General features: G+C 39.4%; 1 protein-coding gene across 1 annotated transcript in view; it reads right to left on the bottom strand.

Moving 5' to 3' along the window:
• The window catches only part of LOC115779987 (receptor-type tyrosine-protein phosphatase T-like), a 355,835-nt gene that overhangs the window by 132,722 nt on the left and 197,910 nt on the right, over nt 1-25,203 (bottom strand). Inside the window, exon 14 of the mRNA XM_030728898.1 lies at nt 155-270. Coding sequence (XP_030584758.1) covers nt 155-270 — 116 coding nt within the window. The remainder of the gene's footprint in view (nt 1-154; nt 271-25,203) is intronic.

Below are 25,203 nucleotides of genomic sequence, written 5' to 3'. Positions count from 1 at the left end.
CTGCTCTCTTTCCCCACATTTTTGGTCTATCTCTCGTTGCCCATCATAAGCAAATATGATTGATTTTTTTTTTTTTTAATAAAACCTATTCCCTGTCCTTATTAGTTACACATAAATACTCCAGTAGTGGAGAATAATTAACAGTTGTGCTTACCGTCAGATTGTAGCTGTGGCAGCGTGTCACAGCGTAACCAAAAGTCTCCCATTGAATAGTCAGCTGGCGGGCTCTGACATCCACCACATTGACATTTTGAGGACCATGAACTGGATCTGAATGAAAGAGAGATGGACAGAAACAATAGAGTGAGCTGGAGAGACAGCGGCCTCAAGCAAGGGAAGATTATAGGGGTACTAATTCCATAGCACTCCAGCTCCATGCTTATTTAAATAGGGGGTGAGCTACACTTATTGGAACATTTTGTTGTTCATACTTCTAAACTACAATTTGCAGGTCACCTCAATGATTTCACAGAAGCATTTTTTTTAAATCAAGTTTGCAGACTTTTATCAGACTGAGTTAGTCGTTTTAGTCACTGATGGTAACTTTTTTCCTCATCGTGTGTAAGGAAATTCTAAGAGGATATAAAAAGCTTTTATATGGCTCACAGGTTCCCCACCTGTCATCTGTTAAATAACAGCCAGTCTCCATCACCACTAGGCAGCGCTACGCCATCACAACGTTCAGATTCAGAGAATAATGACACAAGTCTGTGTATTAATCTCCAGACACGAGGAGTGGCTAATACTTCCTTTGCTGTATGCGACACACACACATACAGTCACTATACAAGAACATTACATTGATTACTTTTGCATTAATTACTTGAAGCTCTTCCATAAGCATGACTTCGCTAACCTGCAAAATGTGAAAGAAATATCCAAACAGACATGTATAAAATATATGAACTTACATGAACAACAAGCTCAAACTGGCCCACCTACACCCACATACCAGAACAGCTACACACAACAACACATCCCCTCACAGCTTTGTTCCAACCATATGTCGGGCTCTCATCCCCAAGTTTGTCTTTCACAACTGACTGCACACTAACAAGCTTGTTCAAACCAATCTCTCTTTCTGCCTAATTAGTTTCTATCAGCTAACGAAGGCAACCAAAACAGGTCACTGTATAATTAGAGATGTTATTAAGTGTATAAGTGTATTACTCCAATGCAAATGAAAACTTTACCAACAATAATGGTTATCTGGAAAATACGATATATATATATATATATATATATATATATATAATTTTTTTTTTTTTCACTTTTTCAGGTTTTTCCACACAACATCTTCTTGTTGAACTTCTTAATTTGGAAAAGCCTATCAGATTGAAGTCTCAGATAATGGCCCTTGGTGTGACACCAAAAGATTGTATGAATGCATTTGAGAGCATTAGAAGATTGTTCAAACAAGCTCCTTAGTATAAACCTAAAACCAGGCTAATGGGACAAGATTAGACAACGTCAGGATGGATAAGCTATCTTAGAGGCCATCTGAGACGTGAAACATATGCCACAGGATTTCCTGTTGATGAGGTCTAATTTTTATTACTGCTGCTTTATCGGTTTTGTTAAGAAACTAAACATCTCATGTTAAAACTTTTTAAAATGTATGTGTGTGCCTGCAGAATGGAAAATGTTAAACATGAAGGCAAACTCATGAGGATGGGAGTCTGCGTATTTGCAAATTTGAGATTTGTATTTGTTTTTTGTTTTTTTTATATGCACTGAAAAACGTCCTGCATGTGTTTGAGTTTGGGTGAGACTTTAGACTCCCTGGGATGCTTTATGACTTAAAGAGTCTCTGTTTCTACTTAAAAGACCAAAGCCTATGAAGTAATCTACTATTCCTGGATAAAACCATGGCAGACTGACATTTGGCAGCCAAGAAAGCAGCAGGGGGGGGAGTAATATAACCAACTTATAGCCCAATCTTCAGGTCAGCGCAGCAGGCAATATGCTTTCACACAGGCCACATTCTGTCCGCAGAAAATGGGACTTTACTACATCCGGCTGAGACCGATGCAGATGGGCTGATGGGCTACTCTTCCATTTTATTCAAGAAAAAAATAAATCTGCAGGTCATCACGCAGCACTCAGGCTGCAAAGGCCACCCACTTAAAGATAACTTGCTTTTTTCTCAACAGGTGATAATCGCTCACCTGATTTTGTCAGCAGCAGGACATTTGGCAAAATTTTAAGTGAATTTTCTTCAAATGTGCTGTGAAACGTGATGTGCTGATGGACAACGATGTTGGGGACTGATAATGTGAACAGTGATAGCTTGCCTCATTTCCCTATTCTCCATTGCATTAAATTAATATCATCTTCATTATGAGGTTGATAATAAATTGAATCTGCCTCCCTGTAGTTTCATGTCACATCTCTACATATAATTGAGTCAACACAGAAATTTCTGGGACTGATTAAAGTGTAATATGACTGCACTTGGAAACAAACTTTTTTTCTCTCCTTCCTTCCTTCCTTCCTTCCTTCCTTCCTTCCTTCCTCTGGCCATTTTTGTCTGTGACAACTTCACTGTGCAGGGAGGACATGGTCTACCAGAAATACAGCTCTTAAATAAAAAGGTGCAAAGCCGTGCAAATATTAGGACTTAACACTATTTTAGATGTTCAGCTGATATCCATCCACTTATATTAACTAATTATATTCAGCCAAATCATTCACTGTTGTACATCAACATGTAAAAGAAATAAACCATGCATTAGGTGCATGATAGCTTCCTCTGCCACCCCACCCTGGCAACAGGGGGCCAACAGGATGATCAGACTATGGAGTAAACCGCCCAGCCCCTGTGGGAAGATTAAAGCTTTTATTATACTCTGTTACAGACACACACAGCTGGAGACCCGACGGCTGGGCAGTCATTCCCGTTCTACTTCTTTGAAGTCCGCCACCTGGGGTGCTCGTGTAGTTTATAATGTAAAGTCTGCACAAGCAAGTTTGCGTACAGGTTCACAAAAACAAGTTTAACACAAATTGGAAGACACACAAACGTCCACATGGACCCTCACGCCAACTGTGTGACAATGAAATTTACATCACTTGGACCTTAGTGGACTCGAAGATGGAGAAAATATAATCAAGACCTAAACTTCAGCTTATGAGCCACTGACACTCAGTGTAGGTGAAGTTTCTAAGTTTATGATAAAATAACCCCAAACCTAAAATTTAATGTATTTAAGCAACAATTAGCAGCAGTAGGTTTTTCACTTACAGGAATGCCCAAACATCCACAAGAGCCCATGACTTACTGATAGCAAATTGTCTTAGATCCAACGAAGATGCTGGATAGTTGTTCACTCAAGCAGACATTCAAGTTGTTGCAACTGCAAACACACTTTTCCTTACACTGCCCCACAATCCACAAAAATGATCTGCTCTTTTAAAATGACTGAATTAAGTTTTGATTTATGTCTTAAGATATTTTGCTAAGCAAGATAATATTCCCCCCATTCCGTTACTATAGGGTCAGCTAAGTACAGTGAAAGTATCAACCAATGGATGGCCACTATGTAGCTAGCTAACATTAGATAATCAGTGCTAACCTTTGCTTTGTTGTGAAGAATTTCTGCCCCAAACTGAAGTGTTTTTGTGCCAAACCCTAAGCAAATAGTTTTAGTGTCATTTCAGATGATGGAACTGTCAGTCGTACTGATTCGTTCAAACTAAGAATGCATATAACTTTGTGTAAATCACTCTTTTTCCTAACTAAGTAACTACACAGGGTCAAAGTGTTGCTCTGGCAAGGACTTCATTGTTGTTAGTTATTGAAATACTGTTGTCGGTGCTGTACATAAATCACAAGGGCCCACAAGTTGTTTACTTATTTTTCTTGTCTGGGATGGGTGATCTAAATATTCATGCCCAGTGCTGAATTGTTCTCTATGCCATACATTGATAAATGACTTGATATATATTAATATATGACTGCAAAGATGTTAACAGTAACAACAGATAGTTTCCTCAGAACTGATTGGGTAGAAAAACCGTTTCAGAAAAGGATCTTCGAGTGGGAAACAAAACAAAGAAAACACTGTTTTCAGATTTAAATAAATGTGAACTAACCTTTAAATATGCACGCTTAAACAGATCAGGAGATGTACTTACGGTAAACACACAGTAAGTCCTCAATTACAAAGGCATAATCTCTCACTCATTCAGAGAAAGAATTAAGTAACCAGTTTTCCCCAAGAAAAGCAATACATCAAAGCTTCCCTCACTGCAATAGCTATTGTTTCTCAAAAGACTCAAACCACCTTAGCCAAATCATATTTACACTAAGAATTCTGTAGAGAAAAAGATAAAACAGCAAAACAAAAACAGCTACCCAAACAGCCCCCCACCAACCATCAGCCCCAACCACTTAATCCAGATCTGATCTAATCTTTCAGATTATCTGGCTCATTCCTAGCTGGACCTGGATAAACAGATTCTTAATTTCTATTTATGAAAGCAGAAAGCGGGGGATCGCACACACAGAGCAAAGATTCCAGCAGTCACCTTCAAAAATTAAGTTTATTGTTTTATTAAATGTTACATTGTATTATATAATGTGATTTTCACTGCTGTATGCTCAAATTTTATTTGGGATTATTATCCAGCTGTATTTCTTCTCTTTATGAACCAAAGTAAACTTTTTTTTAATAGATGAGAGCGGAAAAAGAAGTGTGCTGTAAAGTTATGGAGCAGGAATAGAGGGAAGACTGGGAGGAAACGAATAGGAGAGGTTATTTGAATTATTACTTTGTTTACATCATTAAGTTGATGATAGTGTCTCCCAGGCTGCCCTTAGTCATGACAAATGCCAGATTTGCCACATCATGCATCTGATTTATTCTCTCTTCCTGCCCCCTTCTCCATTCTTTCCTTATAATCCCACCCTCTCTAAATTCTTCCTTCCTCCATCCATTTAATGTCAACTTCTCTTGTAGATATTGCTAAAATCACCTCTGTGTCAAAGGCTGATGATGATGCAGTCCAAGAATAAACAAAAGAAAACAATAAAGATGTGCAGAGTAACCACTGGAAGACAATGAAGCACAAATTGACATATGGGATAAAAATAGAGGTCAGTTACATGCAAGAGGAACAAATGTATCTCTCTGCAGGGACACACACCCTGCACTGGGCAATGCTTCCACCCTCATTAATCAGGGCTGGTCAAGGGTTGGCATGTTAGCTATCACACACTGTGAAAGGGCATTGTAGGTGGCACAGCTGGTGCACAATGTGACAAGGCCAAACAGTGGGGCATGTTGCAGCCAGACATGGACTCCCTTTCCCTGAGGGGGACCAGGGGAGTGGTTCTTAATATGAAAGGGCTACAGAGGCTATGTCTAGTATTTTTTAAGCTTAGCACCACAAAAACAAAACATAATTACAAAGTAAATTTGACTACTGCAATATCATACACTTACTATGTGGCTTGCTGAAGTGAACAGTTATCCATTAAGTACAGCAACTGATGCAGCAGATATTTGTAGCCGATCAAAAAGCCTTCTGATGCTGATATTGAATAACCTGATTTTGAAGGTCTTGACTGACCAAAATGAAACAATTCAGATGGAATTTTTCCCTTCAGTGACAAATGAACACGTCAGTCTCTTCAGCTGTACTGGAAACAGGATATTTTGAGAACTTGGAGTCTGAAAGATGGAAAGGGAAGCTGATCCCCGCGACATGTCTGCTGTAAGATGATGCCAAAGGTTAAATGCATAACAACCAAACTCAAGCTGTTTAGCACTGTGATTTACTTTTCTCTGACTTTTCTACAACCTCTGCTTGAACTGTCTGCGATCATCTACACAAGAAGGACTAACAAGCACAGGAGCCAATGGATAATGCTAATTCCCAGCTGATTTGACTGGAGGTAGAGATAAAGTTGTTTTGACTGTCTTTGAAAGTACTTAAGGGCCCATTGGATGTTTTGGCAGGTAGATATCTAGTTCAGGCAAGAGCCTAGTGAGGCATTGTGTTTTGGAGTGCCTTTCTGAATCTGATGAATGAGCAGCAGAAATAGAGCCATTAATCCAAAGACTTTAGGGAGCCATTCCAGGGAGAAGAGGAGCGAAAAAGAAGAGGAGTGGAAATCAATCTTTCTGCCCCCCCCCCTATGCTTCCTGTCCTCTTGCTCTCCTTTTCCTTTTGTTTTTGTATTGTTCCTTTCCCATCTATCTCATCTTTTCCTCTAATTACTTGTTTACTTCTCATCTTACCAGTTTTACCAATCTGACCATTTCTTTTATTTTGTTGTTGTTGTTGCACAGAATTTTTATATTGTTATAAATTATATTGTTTTATTTTATCTCTTCTCCAGCCATTCTTTCAACTTTTCTCTCATTTGGAACTTGTGCTTCTTCTCCCGTATCATTATCTCACTCACTTCCATACTGGCTCGGCCAGTTTCACTCTTTGTTCTGAAAAATTCAAATTCAGAATTGTGCGAGGTCCAGGAGAAACAACCATACTGAAAAATGCGTAATTACTATGCATCAACTATGGCACGACAAAGGTTAGGGAAAGGTCTTGGTGATGCCAAACAAATTACAGTTAAGATGCTGTATTTAAGGTAGGGTGAGGCCTACCTTGTCATACCCATCAGGTATAATGATATGACTGATAACCGCTTTTATAGCACAGATTTATGTACCTCTCCTATCAAATGCTCTTCATCAGACACTTAACTTCTTATGATTCCAGTAACTTTTATGTAATGAGGCATAACAATGGTAATTTAACAGTATCAGTATCAGTATTGGACAAATTGGCAAGTGTATGTTATAAATTTCCAGGACAGTGAGGTGAGTTGAGGATTGCTTCATTTGTTAAAGTGTATCATTATAAGCTTCTAAAGGAGAGTATACTTGTAGCAGCTCTACTTACTTCTAATCAGTCTTTACTTTTTTCCTCAAAGTCCAAAGCAGCCATTAGGAGCAATGACAGCGGGGCGGTGCGGGCTAAGAAAACCATACACAGCTTTTCGAGGGGCACATTTTCCTCACATATGCTGCATATGCACAAGTTTATTTAGGAGTGCAGTCAGTTAGTAAACAGGAACTTTCTCATGTCAGATGATGTACTGTAGTAGTACGGAGTACTGCAATTAAATTTGTATATTCCAAAAGTTAGTAGAGTTCTAGCTCTCTCTGCTTTTCACCATGGCCTAATTGGCTTTGCACAAATGACCTAAAGATGTGTGCTGGTATTTGCAGTTGTGCAGTTCTAAAAGAGCCGTGTGTCTCTTTCTCTCTCTCCGTGGCCTCTTATGTTTCTGCTGCTGCTTCATTCTTTACTTCTTTCTGTGTTTTTGATTTGCTTTTCTATATTCACACCTAAAAGGCAAAAGCATGAAAAAAAGAGTGAAAGAAGAGTCAGTGTCAAAGTAAAAACATGGAGAACTTCCCAGTGGGAGAAGCATGAGAGGGACAATTTCTGTTCCATGTTCTGTGTGTGCATCTGTATTTATATAAGTGAGTGTGTGAAGCAAAATTACATATTAGGAAAAAAACACACTCGCCAAAGGCAAGAAAATCAATTAATACTACAGATTCTAAACAGCTCCCACCACTACAACACATGTGTGTGCGCGCGCGCACACACACACACACACACACACACACCCCTGAGGCTCTTATATCTTCAGCATTATTTGTGACCAGTGATATGTTGCAGAGGCTGCACCTTTAATCTGCATCCTCACACCAAAGAAATGACAACCTAACCTCTACCTAAATACACACACACACACACACACACACACACACACACACACACACACACACACACACACACACACACACACACACACACACACACATGCGTATAGAGTGAGAGAGGAAAGCTCTACCCTGACCCTTGAAGGCAAACAAGCAAGATCAGACGAAAACCCTCATGGAGGATTTACCCCTCCTCAGATTTAACAGGAGAGTGTGTGTGTGCGTGTGTGTGTGTGTGTGTGTGTGTGTGTGTGTGTGTGTGTACCTATGTTAACCATGTAGTAGGAAATAAAGCTGTTTACACATTAATATAATGGGAACTTGCCTCTTTTTGTGTGTGTTTGTGTGAAGGGTTTTACTGAGCTGTCCAAAATGAAGTACCTATTATTCTTTTCATATAAATAGCACATATGACCACTCGTGTGGACACACACGCACACACACCTTCACCCAAGCACTTAAGGACACACTTTGATTCACCTCATTAATAAAAAGCAAAAATGAAGTATGCAATATTTCATCACTCAAGTACCTCAATAGCATATCATAAAATTATCAACCTCTTTATCATGACAGCTTTAAGAATGTCATTAAACTGGGTCGTTGCCTCAACACACACACACACACAGATACATGTTTTTATGACAGTCTTTGTGAGGACATTAAATGGCACATTCCTTTGCGTGCTTAAATTTTAACTTTAACCCTTAAATCAAGTCTTAATCCACAAGCAGCCCTTTGAACAGGTGTGTGAATTAAGGACCTGCCAAAATATCCCTGATATGGTCTTAAAGTCAAAATGTCCTAAAAAACACAGCTGTCAGAGAGCGCACAGGCACACACACTTTCTAAGAACATCCTGTCTTTAATGAAGAAAAGATAGATAGATAGATAGATAGATAGATAGATAGATAGATAGATAGATAGATAGATAGATAGATAGATAGATAGATAGATAGATAGATAGATAGATAGATAGATAGATAGATAGATAGATAGATAGATAGATAGATAGATAGATAGATAGATAGAAACACAAAGTAGAGCTTTTTAATGTCCTTCAAGGAGCCTGGAGAACTGTTCCTGAAGACTAATTAAATCAATTAGATGAAAGCTGCCTCAGAGATGTCAGGCTATGTTGAAAAATAAAGATGGTCACACCAAATATTGACTTTCAATGTTGCTAAAATTGTACAAATTCTGTTTTTGCCTCATAAACTGCATTTACATTCATGTTTGCACATGTGCCAATAAGTCGCTGCACCGATTTCCCATTTTCCTAGAAAAATGCAACAAAATGAGGGGTGGCTCAAGACTCTTGCACAGCACTGCAAGTGGGAACAAAATGCTCTTGAAGTCAAAAAGCATCACATGATACTATAGCTGTGGAATGAGCAGCACTGCGGCATCTTCCATTGTAAGCACTGTAATCCTTCAGCAGGACAGATACACGATGAATGTATATTATGATATCAAAAGCCACAAAAAGAAGAATGCTCGGAGCCAACACCGTGCAGTAATGTAATTCAAAATGGAGCAGAAAGAAAATCTATTTCAAATCCTGCTTTATTAATACTATTGCTGCCTACAGCCAGGAAAGGGACAATTGAGTTGTAGCAATTTGCAGAATGAGAGTGGGGCCAGAGAGCAGAGAGAGAAAGAGAGAAACAAGAAGGAGGCGTACAGAGGCTGAGAAAGGGACAAAAAAGAGTATGTGAACAAATGGAGAGTGTAAGAAAACTGAAAAATTCAGTAGAAAGACACTAAATAAACAAAGGGAAATAATTAAGTAGACTTAAACGAGACAAATGCGAAGTCAAATATTCAGTGAATGAAAAAAGACCCAAAAAAAAGTGATAGAGAGGAATAGACAGAATGAGCTAGAGGGGATAAGAAAGAGATTTAAAGCAGAGACATAATGAGCCAGTTGATAGTGAGGCCTGAGGTTAAGCACCTGAAGCCAGCAAGTAATTGGCTGAGAATGACAGAGTGACAAGCAGAGAGATATAAGCTGTGACCTGGAAGGAGAGGGAAAGATGGAGGCAGAGAGATGGGGGCAGTTGTTGAATGTATTCATCTTACATTCAACAACTCCTCCCATCAATCTTTTTTTTTTTTTTTAATTTCCTTTTGGCTGGAAAAAGAGGAGGAAAGGCTGGGAAATCCTCGGGGGCCTAAAATAAAAGCATGAATACAACCGCTCGTTACAATAATGTCACTCAGCCAATTATATCAGATTAAATTATAAAAGAAAATGTCTTTTACTTCAACTCCTCCGGAGAGCTCGAGACGCTGTGGCGATACCTCCAGTGGGTCCTGTGTTATAACTTCCCTTTGAAGATGGCACTTTTTTTATTATTGTTATTTAAAAAATCTTTCTCTTGATCACTAAAGAAAGATCCCCTGCAGGGATTTTAGAGCTGGGGGGATGGGAAGGTTGGTTGTGTGTGTGTGTGTGTGTGTGTGTGTGTGTGTGTGTGTGTGTGTGTGTGTTTTTGGGGGGAGGGGGTATTTAAAAGTTTAGATTTTTTTTCTGATAAAGAGCTATTTTACAATAAAAAAATACACACAATGTAACGATAACAAAATCTGAATGACCTTTTACTGCTGTAAAAGGCAATCCCACCTACAAGTTAAAGGATATTTAGGAGTTTGTGGCAGTCCTGAAAACATGCGTGTGTGGTGGGGGGCTGGGGGGCTGGAGGGGGGTTAGGAAGAGAGGAAACTACATGTCAGGAAATGCAGTGGACTTAATTCTTTGGCCACATTATCATGTCATGCGATGCCTGATCACATGTATCACAGACGCTGTGACATCACTCGTGGGTTTTAGACTCAGCATTTTGAAGCTTCATTTTCAGCATTTTGGCCAGTAGAGCCAAAAGTGACCACAACTGGTCCAGAGGATGGAGTGTTAAGATATTTGCTAATTCTCCCTTGTCTGGTTAGCATTCATAAACTGAAGACACAAATCTGCCAATTATAAAAAATAGCTGCGTTACACTCACCGAAACTGAAGCAAAATCTACTGAATGAGCTTTGACACACAGCAATTCCATGTGTGAGATAATTTCATTAACATGGTGGAGATTTAAATTAGCAGAGCTGAGGTCATCACTGCCTAGTACCAGCATACCTGTCAATCAAAGCAGCCACTCCCCTAATTTTAAACCTTAGAGGTAAAACTCCAGGAGGAATTACAACAATTCTGTATGCTGGGATTGATTTGCTTTTGGAGGCAGAGCGAGTGGCCATCAGAGGAATTACGTTTTCTGCCACTGGCAGCGATTTGTCATTTGTTGTCATTATTTCATACACATTTTAGTCTGACCTGATTCACATTATTGGAAAGTACCAACACAGCATGTGTGATAGGCCCTGTGAGAGTTTTGTAGACCATCACAACTTCAGCCAAACATTTATGAGTGTACAAAGAAGGAGGTATTACCCATAAGGCCAGAACCAAGTCCTTATTTGCTCAGACCGCTGTAGTCTCAGGACTGCTGAGACTTGGACTTGAAGGCAAACAGACCAAACTGGGAAGTAAGCGCAGTAACAGGCAGGAAGAAAATGTGATATGGGGAACAGTTTTAACCAGGAACTGAAAAGGTGATGAGTTCAAATTGGACCAGTGAGGTCATGTCAGGGAGAACAGAGTTCACAGGCAAAGATTTGGATGTAAAGTTTTGTATTTTTTCCCTTTTATTAGAGAAAATGAAAAATGTATCACTTTTTTTTATATAAATGGTTCAGAGTTAGGGATGGGTGGGAAAGGGGGTGAACAGTGAAATATTCGCTTTACATAAACCACTGGGCTGCTGACAAAACATTAAAATAATCATCATTTTAATGAAACTGGCTTATTTTGTGGCAGCACGGTGGCGTAGTGGTTAGCACTGCTGCCTCACAGTTAGAATACCATCTGGAAGGCCTGGGTTCGATTCCACCTTGGCCCAGGCCTCTCCCTCTCTCTGTGTGGAGTTTGCATGTTCTCCCCGTGCTTGTGTGGGTTTCCTCCGGGTACTCCGGTTTCCTCCCACATTCCAAAGACATGCACTTACTGGGGTTAGGTTAATTGGCTAATCTAAATTGCCCATAGGTGTGAATGAGAGCATGAATGTGAGTGTGAAAGGTCGTCTGTCCCTCTGTGTTGGCCCTGCAACAGGCTGGCGACTTGTTCAGGGTGTACCCTGCCTCTCGCCCTATGACAGCTGGGATAGGCTCCAGCCCCCCCGCGACCCTTAACAGGATGTGCGGAAGCGAATGGATGGATGGATGGATGGATGGCTTATTTTGTATTAAAATATATTCAAGACTTTGTGGAATAAATAAGACCAAAGTCTAATTATATTTTAAACATTTAGGTATATTTGTTCAGTGGTTCACTGAAGACCTTAGGAAATGCTACTGTCTAAATTCTCAGCTTTTTACATGTTGAATAATAACTTAATGTCACAACTTTCTGCAGTTACTTCAATTATTATGACTCAAAGCAAAGTAAAGAAACACAACTTAGCGGTGAATTGGAAACTCGTCAGCTGGTCGCTGTAACGAAGGCTGCAAAAGACGTCTTAAATAGAAACTTTTGATCGAGTTGAAGTTTGTGTCTTTGACTCTTTGGCTGTAGCTCAAGAATAAAAAAGGAAAGTTTAAGGCCGGTAGTTTTCCTTCACATTTCCTTTTCTACTGTCCATCCTCACACAAATGAAATGAGAGACGGTCTGTTCGGCTTTACGCCGAGACGCTCCTTTTCTAAATGTCACAACGCTGAAAGCACATCGAGCGAGCGTCTTACTGAGCACCCACTGTGTTTTTGTGTTAAAGCATCTCTTGTGGCAGCGTGTTTATCAGTGTACACCTGCGTGTGTGTGGTGTTTAAATCCAAAGCTGTGCGAATCATTAAAGTCTTTGTCCTTTTCTGTGTGTTTTTGTTTGTGCATATGCGTGCTAAGTGAAGCAATGATTTTTGTCTTGTCTGTGAGCTTAATGGGGGGGTATTGACCGGTGTCCCATTAAAATGGTTCCCTCTATTGGAAACACAGACAGCAGAATAATATTATAATATTTATTGAATCCATTTCTCTTTAAGAAAGACTGGGAGAAGTTTATGGGGAGAATGTAACAAATATTATATTACTGCATTAGTATTTTGGGAGAAATACTTATTTAATTCCCCCCCAGTAGTAACTTAGTATTATTAAGTGAATCTACTGCTGATGTGTGATGGTATGTACAAGCAGGAAATAGAAGGTGGTGAAAATTGATGCCTAAAACTTCATGCTTCATTCTGACATGCAGAAAAACATGGCCTCCATGAAGGTCTCTCAGATATAATCTCAATTGAGCAAATTATTAGGCAACTTTGAAGGCGGCCTATGCTACATGCAAATTTTGAACCCTGTTGTGAGGGCTGATAAATGAATATGGCATGTTTATATGATTGAACGCCTTCATGAAGCAGCAGGCCAGCTTTCATAAAAGCTCAACAAAGCTCTCATCAGCATGGCTTTTATCCCGACCGAAATGTCGGGCTCCCATCCATCGCCGTGCCACAGAAAGAAAAGGACACTCGATTTATCATTCACAAATCAGAAATAGGAGCCAAAACACGAGATTGAGTTTGGGGCAGGCGAAGAACTCAGTGGGCAGATACTGAAACACTTCCTTCAGCTGATTTGAAAGGGTGCTTTACTGAAGAGGAATAAAGAAACACTTGGAGTCAAAGCAAACACGATATGAGCACACACAGACTGTAACAGTGGCAATGAAGCAATAATAATGTCATTTTTTCCCCATGTATCCAGCTTTATCCTCATTGTTTCTCTGTTTCTTTCTCATCCTGTCTCAGCTCCTGCGTCATACTTTATACTGCAATATCATTTTTTGTGTTCCACCATCCACCACTGTTTTCTCACATCTATTTTCATCTTTCATGTTTTCTTATTATATCATTTCCCACCCGTTCTTCCTCTCCATTCTTCATTTTTTGTCTCTAATCATCTTTTTGTTTCTTTCCCCCTAATTTACATGCGCCTCTGCTGCCTTCCTCCTTCCCCTCCAGCTCTCATCAGCAGTTAGAAACTGGACAAAGAACAGAGAGGTCACTGAAGTCTGTTGGGTACTCTTAATGAGCTCAGCATATACACACAAACCTACAAGCACACAGACAGATAGACATTTGTGTGATGACATACCACATTTCTACACAACAAGATGTTTGCTGGCATACACACACACATAAACAATCTGTCCTCTTTTGGCTCTTGTTTTTTGCTCTGATGAGTGAGCGCCATTCACTTTCACTTCACTGGAGAAAGAGAGAGAGAGTATGCCCATGTGTGTGTGTGTGTGTGTGTGTGTGTGTGTGTGTGTGTGTGTGTGTGTGTGTGTGTGTGTGTTCAGCTACAAGCTCACAGTAATTAAAAAAGATAGACAGAGGCAGTCAAGCATGGAGGGCCAGTATCACCTAGCCAAGATGCATCTGTGGTATCAAACCAGTGTTGCACTGATCAGCTGACTGACTGGCAAATATGTCGATGTGTCCGTTTGTGTCCATTAACTGTTTGCCACAAAAACACAGTCCAAAACGTCTTCTTTTTTTTCCTATTTTTTGCAATCTGCAGGTCAGTGTTCTATGCAGTCTCTCCTGCTGTCCATGTGAACCTGGATTATCACTCCAAGCACAGCTAATAGTACACAAACAAGTGTAGCAACACAGAAGTGGCACATGCACCGTCTTCTAACCGCCACACGTGAACAACAAACCGTCCTCCATGAAGATTTTATGGTGATTACTTTGCCTTTTGATGGGAAATGGAAGCTGAGAAGGCAATCAGACCTCTGCCTTTGAATGCATCAAGTACACAAGTGTATATAAATATTATAGTTTTGAGTGTAATTTTCATTTTTGTTGGTTTACAAGCCTCAACAAGAAAGAGGATGTTTGTGCGTCTCCCCTACTGCTGAAAACTGTCATGGAGTAATGACTGCTCTCACAGGGGATCAGACAGCATGAATTCCTGCCTGCCACCTCCACCTTAATGTGGTTGTGGGTGGTGTGTGTGCGCTGGCAAACCCCTTGTGAGCACATTTATTAGCCCAGATATTGAAGCAATGGGCTTTCGAGAAAGAAAGAACGAGCAGCCAAATCATTTTTCTCTATTATTTTGATGTGCTTCTCAGTTTATTGTAATATACTGCAAACCACTTTGGCAATATTGTTAATTTGTTTGACAGTCATAGAGATAAATCACGCTGTGAAAAAGTAAACTTGGTGGAGTGAGAGGGAGGAAGCGCGAGGGAAACAAAGAAGGAGACGAGGTATAAATAGAAACAGAAGACGTATAAAAATCTGACATCTTGGTGCATATTATTTTAGACTTGGAGATTTAGGCTTCCTAATTAATTTCATTAGAGCAAATTAAATATTAGAAACACCTGTCAGTACAACAGTTCAATAGTATCACAAACCACAGCCTTCAAAATTACCATAAAGTCATCACCTCTTCTAAACAGCTGCTGTGTGCACAGAATACATAAATACATCTAAATAATTAATCATAAATGACTGTATATAGACCTCTATTCCGTCGGGAGTATTGGCCCTGCATATTGCTTGAATTTCTTTCAGAACTTCCAACTGCGGAAAGAAAAAGACCCTGCAGTCTATTTTTCCTTTTTTCTATTATTTTTTTCTGTCTTCTTTGGCTCTGTTCACCAACCTACCTGCACCCCCCGCTGGGACTCCCCAGCGTGACCTTGGCCACAGCTGCTGAGATAGATAGAGGTTCAAAGATAGCTGTCTGCATCATGTAGACTGCCTAGTATGTGGGAAACACAAAATTAAAGGAGCTTGAAATTTTCCAGTAATACTTTAACCCTTTACCAGAGCGGATGTACTCTGAATTCCCTTCGTTCCTTTTTCATTAAAGCTGAGGCCTGAGGGAGAACTTATAATGGGATATATGAGAAAGAGAGAGGATGATGATGATGATGAGAGACACTCACACTGAGACAATACATGTAGAAAGCATTTGGCCACGTCTCTTAATATTTTAATTGAGGTGTTATCAGCCCCATTGCCACATGTGTATAAAATCAAGCACCTAGCCATGCAGTCTGCCTTTACAAACATTTGTGTGGGTCATTCAAAAAGAGCTCGGTGCTATAATAGGATGCCACCATCGCAACAAGTCAGTTCATGAAATTTCATCCCAGATATTATGCGATGTAGGTCTGTATCTGTAAGTCATATTATTTCAAAATGGAAGTGTTTATGAACCATAGCAGAACACGTAAAGTTACAAAGCAAAGGAGCGAAGTTCATAAATACTCCTGACTCAATAACTGCAGGGTTTCAAACCTCCCCTGGCATTAACATCAGCACAGAAACTGCACTGGGAGCTTCGCGGCATGGCTGAGCAGCTCCTGTAGGTGTAATGTGTAGGTGGCCTGGTATAGTGTACCTTAAATTGTGTATAGATCAATTGGGATGGGAAGGGAAGGGAGAAAAAATAAAATATTTATTATTTAGACCCTTAAAGAAAAAAGAAAAAAAGACCACAGCTAGTTTTCTCCAGCCCGGTCCTGTCCCAAAGGTTTTTCCTCACAGGACAATGTAGGGAAAGAGCTGCTAACACTGGGTTGGAGTGAGCAGTTTGGATCATTTTGGCGCAGTTTGGGAAGTTTCCTGCATATCATTTTTTTGTATTTCAATTATATGAACATCAGCACGTGTTCCCACGTGGCTTGAAACCCAGAACTGAAAAGCTATGACTGCAGAGAAGAGATTCAGTGAAAGACATCATGTGTATGTGAAGGATGGCTTAAAGGCCACACATATAAACAGTATGATTTAATCCGAGCAGCTCCACTGGATGATTTCTGATGTCACGCCTCTAATACATCACATCATGTCCCTGTGTGCATCATTTCCTGTCACTGATCAGAGGGAATGCCGTGCATCAAACCAGGTGAGAGGGTATGTGTGGAGTGGTATGTAATATAGCTGAGTATTACATACCAGTGTACAGCTGCCAAAGTCATATGACCAGGTATACTATGTTTGTGTAAATACTCAAGACTTGGTGAAGTATGTAAGTGTAAATGGTTTTATAACCGAAGCAAAGTTTAATTGACAACTTAATGAAAGACTGCAAACTTGATTGTTTTTTCTAATTTAGCCCTACAAACCAAGTGGCCTCTATCTCCGCCTGTTCCTCCTCGACCCTCAGCTGTTCATCTTTATTCGCCTCACCTTTCTCTTATCTAAATCGTACCTTTCTGGTGGGGGTGGGCTTGTTTTGTTTCGCACTCTTTTTATCGCTCCCCCTCTTTTTCGCTCTCTACACACCCTCCTCGGATTTCTCTCACTCAATGAGATGATCAAGTAGGGCATCATTAAGCGCCAATCAACAAGCCGGCAAACTCCCGATCACCATAGCAACTCATTACCACCTTGACCTGCCGCTGCAAGAAACAAATGTGCCAATCTCATTATTGTTAGCGTCATTGTTTGATTGTGTCTTTTCTTCTTTTTTTCTGAGCCTCTCCAGCAGTTATTTGTGGTGTAGCGGTGCTAATGAGTGCGATGTGCTGATGTCAAGACGGCTGCAATCAGCTTGTTTTTGAGAAAGGTCATGTCTCAGGAACATGAGGGGGGGGGTTGGGGGGGGGCTTGTGAATGACCACTGCTACTGCCTTTTTTTCCCATTTCCATTAAATAACTGTCATCTTTGTGGCTATTGCTACAGTTGACAAGAGAGGAAAGACTAAAAGAAGTCTTCACTTTTAAGTGGGGAAAAAAACAAAAGTTTGGTTGTGATTCAATTATGTTTGCATTTGTTGGCGTGCAGAAGTTTGGGAAAAACACAATAAAGTTTACTTTCTCCAGCAGACTATAACAATAAGCATGAAATCACCTGATCTTTAACACAACTGGAGAGTAACACAAGGACAATAAATGCATGAGGCTGTAATGTAACTGGGAACTGCTTAACTCAGCATATGTATACATATACATACATGGGGAATTAAAACAATGTTACACTTATCCTCACAATATGAACACATTACATATTAAACTGTGTTACTGTGTCATATTGTTTTTATAAAAACTGTTACATTCGGTGTCTCTATATGCTTTGACACCAAGAAGAAAATAGGACTAAAGAATAAACAGCAGATACACACAAACACACACATTTACCACTTCCTCTGCGGTCATCAAAGTGCAGCCCGGCACTGATCAAAGATGTAAAGGGTCAAATAGAGCACATACTGCCTTTTGATCTCACAGTGAGGCTTCGCCCCTGTCAGAGGATCTTTAAAATCTTCTGAAGTGGACCCTCTTCTCTGTCACAACAGTTCTGCTTCTGCAGCTTGAAAGGAGATTGTTTCCTTCACTTTCAATTCAGTCAAACAGGTGGAGGCCCTGTGGCCCCCGCTATAAAAATTCCAAAGATCTTTCACGCTCACTAAAGAGGCTCCAGACCATTGGACGGTCTTTGATTCATGTCCACACAGAGGCCATGACTGAAAAATATAACAACTGCAGCTGTGTAATAATATAATTAACAAATTTTTATAGTTTAAAAGAGAAAGGTTGACAGAGGCATTGTTGCAATTTGAACAGAAAGTTACATTTCTGGATGTGAGCCAACTTTCTCATCTAACTATTCTACAATAAACTTCCCTGTAAAATAAACTCATCTCTGTAGATGCGTGTTATAACTCAGCTGCCCTTCAGACACAAATAATCCACTTTTTTATCAAATGTTTCAACCGGTGAAAGCTAGCAACACTGAAATAATCATTTAATGGTGGCTCAACAAGCCTGATAGGATTCTACTCTCTGTTCAACCAATCAATCATATCAAAATCATCATAAAATCATATCATATTAACTAATATCAATAGTTGATGGCATGAAGATTTCTTCAGATAATAATCTTGGCTTCCAAACTTTCTGAAGTCCTTTCTTATTGTTTGAAAATCACTGGGTTGATTCAGATCAGTTTTAAGTGCATCGCTGATTGCTTTGTAATGTATTTTGAGGCACTCTGTCTGAGAAAGTTTTGACTTTACTTCCTCCACCACACAGTCAGTCGCACACACAGAAAATTAAACAGTCTCACTGAGTGAGGTGATGAAAATTGGCCCACTTTTCATCACTTGTCCAATTCAGAGTGTGGAGCTGTTGACTTCCTGTGTCAGAAAATGCAGCTTTCAGCTCTAATCCACTCTGTTCACCTCGACTGCTTCTACAAGAAACCATAAAGAGAGCCACAGAAAATCGAAGCTGCTGCCAGCATCCCTGGTCACTAAACGAGTAAAATTGTCTTCAATTTATCTGTCCTGCACTATCATCCCTTCTTTGTCCTGTCATCTGTTCCACAATCGCATACTTTTCCTCCTCTGCTCCACTCTTTATGCTCCCTCCAGCCTTCTCCTTATCTCCCTTTTTCCCATTTACTCTTCTGCTGTGGATAATTATTGCATTAGATCTAATAAATAATGTAATGGTGTATTTATGCTGTGTATCTTAGAAGGAATGAATGTTTAGTTGCAAACAGAGAAAAAAGAAGGGTCAGACTTTCCATGTCTGTGTATGTGTGGTGATAATATTTTGATCATCTCAAAGTAACTGTATCACTGTTCTCATTAAACAATTGTAAAGGTGCTGTTTTAATTCTGTGGGCATTCTTCAGGGAGCTAACAATTTCCACAAAACTTTCCCTCTTTCTCTGTGACCTCTCTCTCTCTCCACCACCTCTCGACATCTTTATTCCTCCCTCACTCTCTCTGACCCTCCTACTATGCGTAGATATAGAGAAACAAGCATGTTGCCCTGGAAACAATGCAAATCAGCCCCAACAGGCCAATTACCAGAGAGCACCAATTAAAGCCAGACCTGTTCCGTTTAATGCATTTTATCTCGGCTGCCCTTCGGATACAGCAGACACAGACACACACACATTGCACCCATGTTCCCGTCTCTTCTTCACCAACAAGCAGTTGGTAACTCAGTAAAAGTAAGACTTGCTTTGTGTTCATACATGTGTGCAGTGTACAAATTCTTTTGTTATTTAATATGGTTATATGCTTATCACCAAATTTGTGCGTGTGTAGTATCGTGTTTACAGCTGACCTGTGTGTGTACGCCATCCATCAGCTGGTGAACTCTAAGATGCTAAAATGATTGGTAATCTTCCCTGCAACCAAAACAAGTACAATCTGACCCCACGGAGAAGGAAAGGGGGGTCAAGAGTGTGGCTGACAAAAAAGGAGGGAGTGTGTTCTGGTGTATCCATGTGGTAATTGCTCAGGACAATTAAAGCCACCAACAATGACTCTCTCTCTCTCTCTCTCTCTCTCTCTCTCGACTGAGACCTTGTTATTTCTCTTCTCTTATTTGAATGTGTGTTTTGTGAGAGCGTATGTGTTTGTTGTGGCCTTCTCATATTGCTCAAAAAAAAAAAAAAAGATTCTTGTGTGTGTTTGTGTGTCTGTTTATGTGCGTCGGCTTTGTTGTTACAAGGCTTTTATTGATATTTTTGGTTTGGAGGAAGATAAGGGCATTTATACTCTATATGTGTGTGTATTGTGTGTGCGTGTAGCGACGGGGCTTTTGTGTGGTAGCGGGGAGAAGGCTAGCTACCTAGTGGCTGTATACTGCCTCCTCCCAAGACTTAATGAAGGAGAAATTGGATCCTGATGGCTTCACAACAAAGGACAGCCCTGCGGCATTGACTGTGTGTGTGTGTGTGTGTGTGTGGGTGTGTGTGTTTGTGTGTGTGTGTGTGTGTGTGTGAGCAACTTATTGAGGGCAAAATGGGAAACATTTTCTTCTAATAAAGAGCCTCTATTTCTTTTGCGCTTGTCTGGCTTCTTCCTCAGACTCTGTTGTACTGGCCTTGTATGTTAGTGTGCGTGTATGTGTGCATCTGTGCATGTGCTGTAGCCTTCTGATTTTGCCTCCTAAAACTGTTGTTGCAAGTGTATGTGTGTGCCCGTGTAGAACTGTGTCTATCATTAAAACAAGTTTTTCCTTTTTCTTTTTTTTGGTGTGTGTGCATCTGAGCCTTGAATGGTTACTTATTACTCAAAATTCATAAAAACATAGAAGAAAGCTGAAACGCAGTCAACATATGAATGTACGACCCAACAGAAGGACCCAAAAGTATTATGGGAAAAGAGACTACCTGCAGTATTTTGGGTATTCATGAGATTAATGAGCTTTTTTTTTTTGTATTTATATTTTTCCATCATTCACCAAAGTGTTTTAATAAGTTCTCTGTTACACACACACACACACACACACACACACACACACACACACACACTCTCACCCCTGGTGTTACTCATCCTGCTTGCTTGCAGCTTTCTCAAGTGTTGATTACAATCGCTACACTGCTGTGTGAGCGAAGAAAAAAAAAAGTGTGTTTGCACGTTAATGTTTGTGTGTATGAGCATTCTGTGTCTCATGCCCAGCATCACCTGCAGACCTATGTGTGAGTGCACGTGTCCACACATTCACAATGTTCACGTCATGAAGTTTGTAGGTTTGTTTTTTGTGTGTTTGAATTTTATGTGCGTGTGTGTGTCTTGAGCTTCATATAATGACTTTTGCTTCATGTTTTCATGTCTGACACTGGTTTTTAAGCAGTTCTCACTTCATCTGTCAGACAGACAAACTTCACACCCCTCTACTCCCTCCTGCTCCACCATAACAAGCATGTAACACACCCTCAGAATAGAGGCCTGTTACTAGGAAGATTTAAAGTGTTGTGAGTGTATCTAGGTAGATTTCTCTGTATTTGTGTTATTTTTAGAACCAATTAGGCTGCGTAGATCGGTGAATAATGGACCTTCTGGGATGGTGTTCCTGGCAGATTGAAGGTAAGAGTTAGCTGTTAAACCCCAACTTTTGAAACTAATCAGTCTTTATGATTTTTAGTGTTTTTAATCGGTTTGTACATGTGCGTACATCACCGTTAGGTACTAGGTTTATTTATATTTTTATATATATTTTTAAAAGTTACCATCATCGTTAAGCAAGTACATTTGCAGTCAATCCATCTTCTTCCGCTTATCAATGAAGCCAAACTGTTTACATTGTTTCCATAGGCTGTTTGTAGGATAATAAACACCCACTGGGGAAATTGCACACATATAAAATAAGGGCTCTATAGTAGAGCGTGAAGAGCAGAAGAGCATTGGGCATAGTTTGATGATAATAGTCTGTCCTGTGTACTATGACTCTTAATAATTTGAAGAAGAAAAATACTGAGACACAAACACACAGAGTCACACACACACACACAAACACACATTCTTATATTCTAGCAGGAAGAATACAATGAACACAAGTGGACACCCACATGCAGACAACTCTCTTTTTAGGTTTAGACTCATTATTGATTAACAAGACTTAAATGAGAAATAAAATATTTTGATACTGTATATGTTTTTGTAGCTCCCCTTTTTACTGCTAATGCTTTAAACTGAGTGATTTTTCCTTATCAGTCTGTGTGGTTGGAAACAACTAATAGTGAGAAAAGATTTTCTTGGGCACATTTGTTTTTATATCAAATATCAAAATACTGCCCACCATATCTTTGTGTTCCACAGTTACTTAACAGCACCACTGGTCTAGAAAGGATGCACATGCCTTGCTCGAAGGTATCACAGTGAGTTGAAAGCAACTTATCATTCTTCATTGCTTCTTCCTAGAAGAAGACTCAATTACAAATCCTTCAGAAACCAAGAGAAAGAGCAAACTGAAAGGACTTAGAAAAGGAGCATCTGTCTATCTTTGTAGTGCATTAACATGGTAACTGGATAATTTTTGAAATTTCTCAGCCACTATTAAATTAGATGCAGCAGAAGAAGCAGATGGAGTAGATTGTCAAGGGAGTCTAAACCCAACAATGGAAGTCTTTTCTATGTTAATAGAGGATCCAGCAAGTTATGAAGAAGACACAGCTCTGCCTCGATGATGTCCTTATAGGAGTAAGTTATATGTACCTTAAGACGTGATTTGTCTGTGTGAGTGTGTGCATGTGTGCACATGCACATGGACAAAAAAACAAAAATCCTTTCAACTAACTGTGAAGCTCTTGAGTACTTCCATGTGTGTTTAATCTAGGCATATTAACACGGAATATCCTCATGTCTTACAGTTGTGTGTATGTTAGTGTGCATGTATGTGTCAGATTTATTAAAGATATAATAGATTTTTGAGCACTGTGCAGATGTTTACAGGCAGTCATTTCCAAGTCTTCTTGGTGGTATTTATGGAAATTATTGTAACAGTTTAGTGGCCATGTACAGTCAAAAGCAGAATTTGCATTTTAAAATTCCTATTGAAGTTCAATCCATGATAAGCAACAGCCAGTGAGAGAAAATGTTACAAAGTGGCACGCGTCACCCCAACTGATATAGTTAAGTTAGCATAAAGGGGCACTCAAAGAAGCATGATTTCAACACAGTGCATTTTAAAAAGTAACAACAGTGATGAAGAGACTATATTGAAAGGGTGACAAGACATCAGAAGAAATTCAAAAGAGGAACTCACAAGAAAGCATAAGGCACTCAGTGGGTGGTTGTAGGCTTCAGCATATGAATGAATGCAGAGAGGCAAAGCACATGTACACTAACCTTAAATGACAGGAGGGGGGGAAATCGGCAAGGACATGACAGACATTTAGAGATTAAGTAATAAAGAAACAAGCCAACACGGAAACTTAAAGAGACAAAAAAAAAAAAAACCCAGAATGATGGTGAATTTTTACACAAAGTAGCAAAAGAAAATGAACACGTGAAGTGTAAAAGAGAAGAGACCCAGAGAGAGATGCCGTGATCTGAATCAGTTAAATGGTTAAATCCTTCCCTGAGGTAACAACATATTCATGCCTCCAGCAATGACGATGTTGACAATTTTTGTAAAATATTATAGAAAAAAAAAAAAACGAGCTTCTGCGTTCACTTCTATTTTTTAGCTGTTGTGTCTTTATGTTAGATTTTGTCTAAAAGTAGCAGGGGGCAAATTATGATTTACTCCCTACTGAGCAAGCGCCGTAAGAATGAACTGCCTCATTTGTACAGTACTTAATAAAAAAGAGGGCTTCCATCTGTGCTGCAAGGCAACACAGGCAACCCTTCATTTGACTACCAAACCAAAGAAGGTTTGGATTGGGCCAAACAAAGATGGAGAGCTACGAGAGTAAAAGGAAGGAGAAATGGTTTGATTAAAATTGAAATGGTTACATTTTCAAAACTATATATATCTGCCTACTGTGTGCTTTATAAAGCACCTGCCATTCACTGTAAAGAGAAAGGATTTCATTGTTCATTCAACTGCATCAGACTCTAAAATCAACACAGGTTCATTGGGTGAAACCTTTGAGACTTTATCGTGCGCTTAAACACACTTTGCAATCTCTAAAAGTCAAAAGCAATTTTCTGTTTTTGTCTTGTTTTCCTTGTTAAAATAGAAACAACTTCTGAACCATTTCAGTGCACATTTTTAAATAATCCCACTGCAAAACAAAACCAGTCTAATGGATTACAGTGTTCAAAATGTCACAAAAATAATCAAATCAAATCTAAGCAACGATCTTCATCAGAAAGCTCCAGAATTCCAGGATGATTACAAACTCATCTTCAGTTGGGAATGGGACACTGGTGCTTAATGCTGATGATCTCAGGTATGATTTCAATGTTTTTTGACACAATTTATCCAGTAATAAATAACACTTTACTCATCAATATGATTTTAATGGTAAAGCTATACAGTGTCACACTGGTCTTTACTGTAAAGGTCACTTTACACACAGTAATAATTTTAATGAAGCACAACTCAATCCACTTTAGTGAACCACTTAGCCTAAATTTAAAATATTAAATGAGCTAATTGATATATACAGAATTATGTTCTTTAATTTTCAGTCTTTTAATGAATACGTACTGTACTGGATCATTTTGGTAGTTTTATTGGGCAGATGCATCAAAACTTATTCATAACCAGTTATTGTGGTCTTACTGTTTTTTGAAGTACAACTAAGAGAATTGCAAGACAGACAAAGGCTTGAGAAATGACATTATCTTTATCATTAGATCAAGGATTTGGTTAAATAAAAACACAACAGGTAAACTTACACTATACAAGTTGTTTCTGGTGGATTTAGCAGTAAAATTAAAGGGAACACATGAACAAACTGCCTGTAAACAGGATTAGAGCGGTCACCTTAATCAGATGTAAAACATGTCAGGGAAGGCACACAGGGCTAAACACACTCAACTGAAAAAGGCAAAAACATTGGAGGTGAGAGCGGATCCAGGAAAGCTGTGGTCCACACCTCCAACCTGTTTTTGGCTTTTGGAATAATATAATAATGCACAAGAGTGTTATTGGTAATTATAGGAATACTGCTAAAAAGTTAAAATATCAGCCTTT

This window comes from Archocentrus centrarchus, chromosome 5 (assembly GCF_007364275.1).
Source record: "Archocentrus centrarchus isolate MPI-CPG fArcCen1 chromosome 5, fArcCen1, whole genome shotgun sequence".
In the NCBI taxonomy this organism is placed as follows: domain Eukaryota; kingdom Metazoa; phylum Chordata; class Actinopteri; order Cichliformes; family Cichlidae; genus Archocentrus; species Archocentrus centrarchus.
The sequence above is the reverse complement of the archived record's forward strand: the minus strand, read 5'-3'. Positions and strand labels throughout refer to the sequence as shown.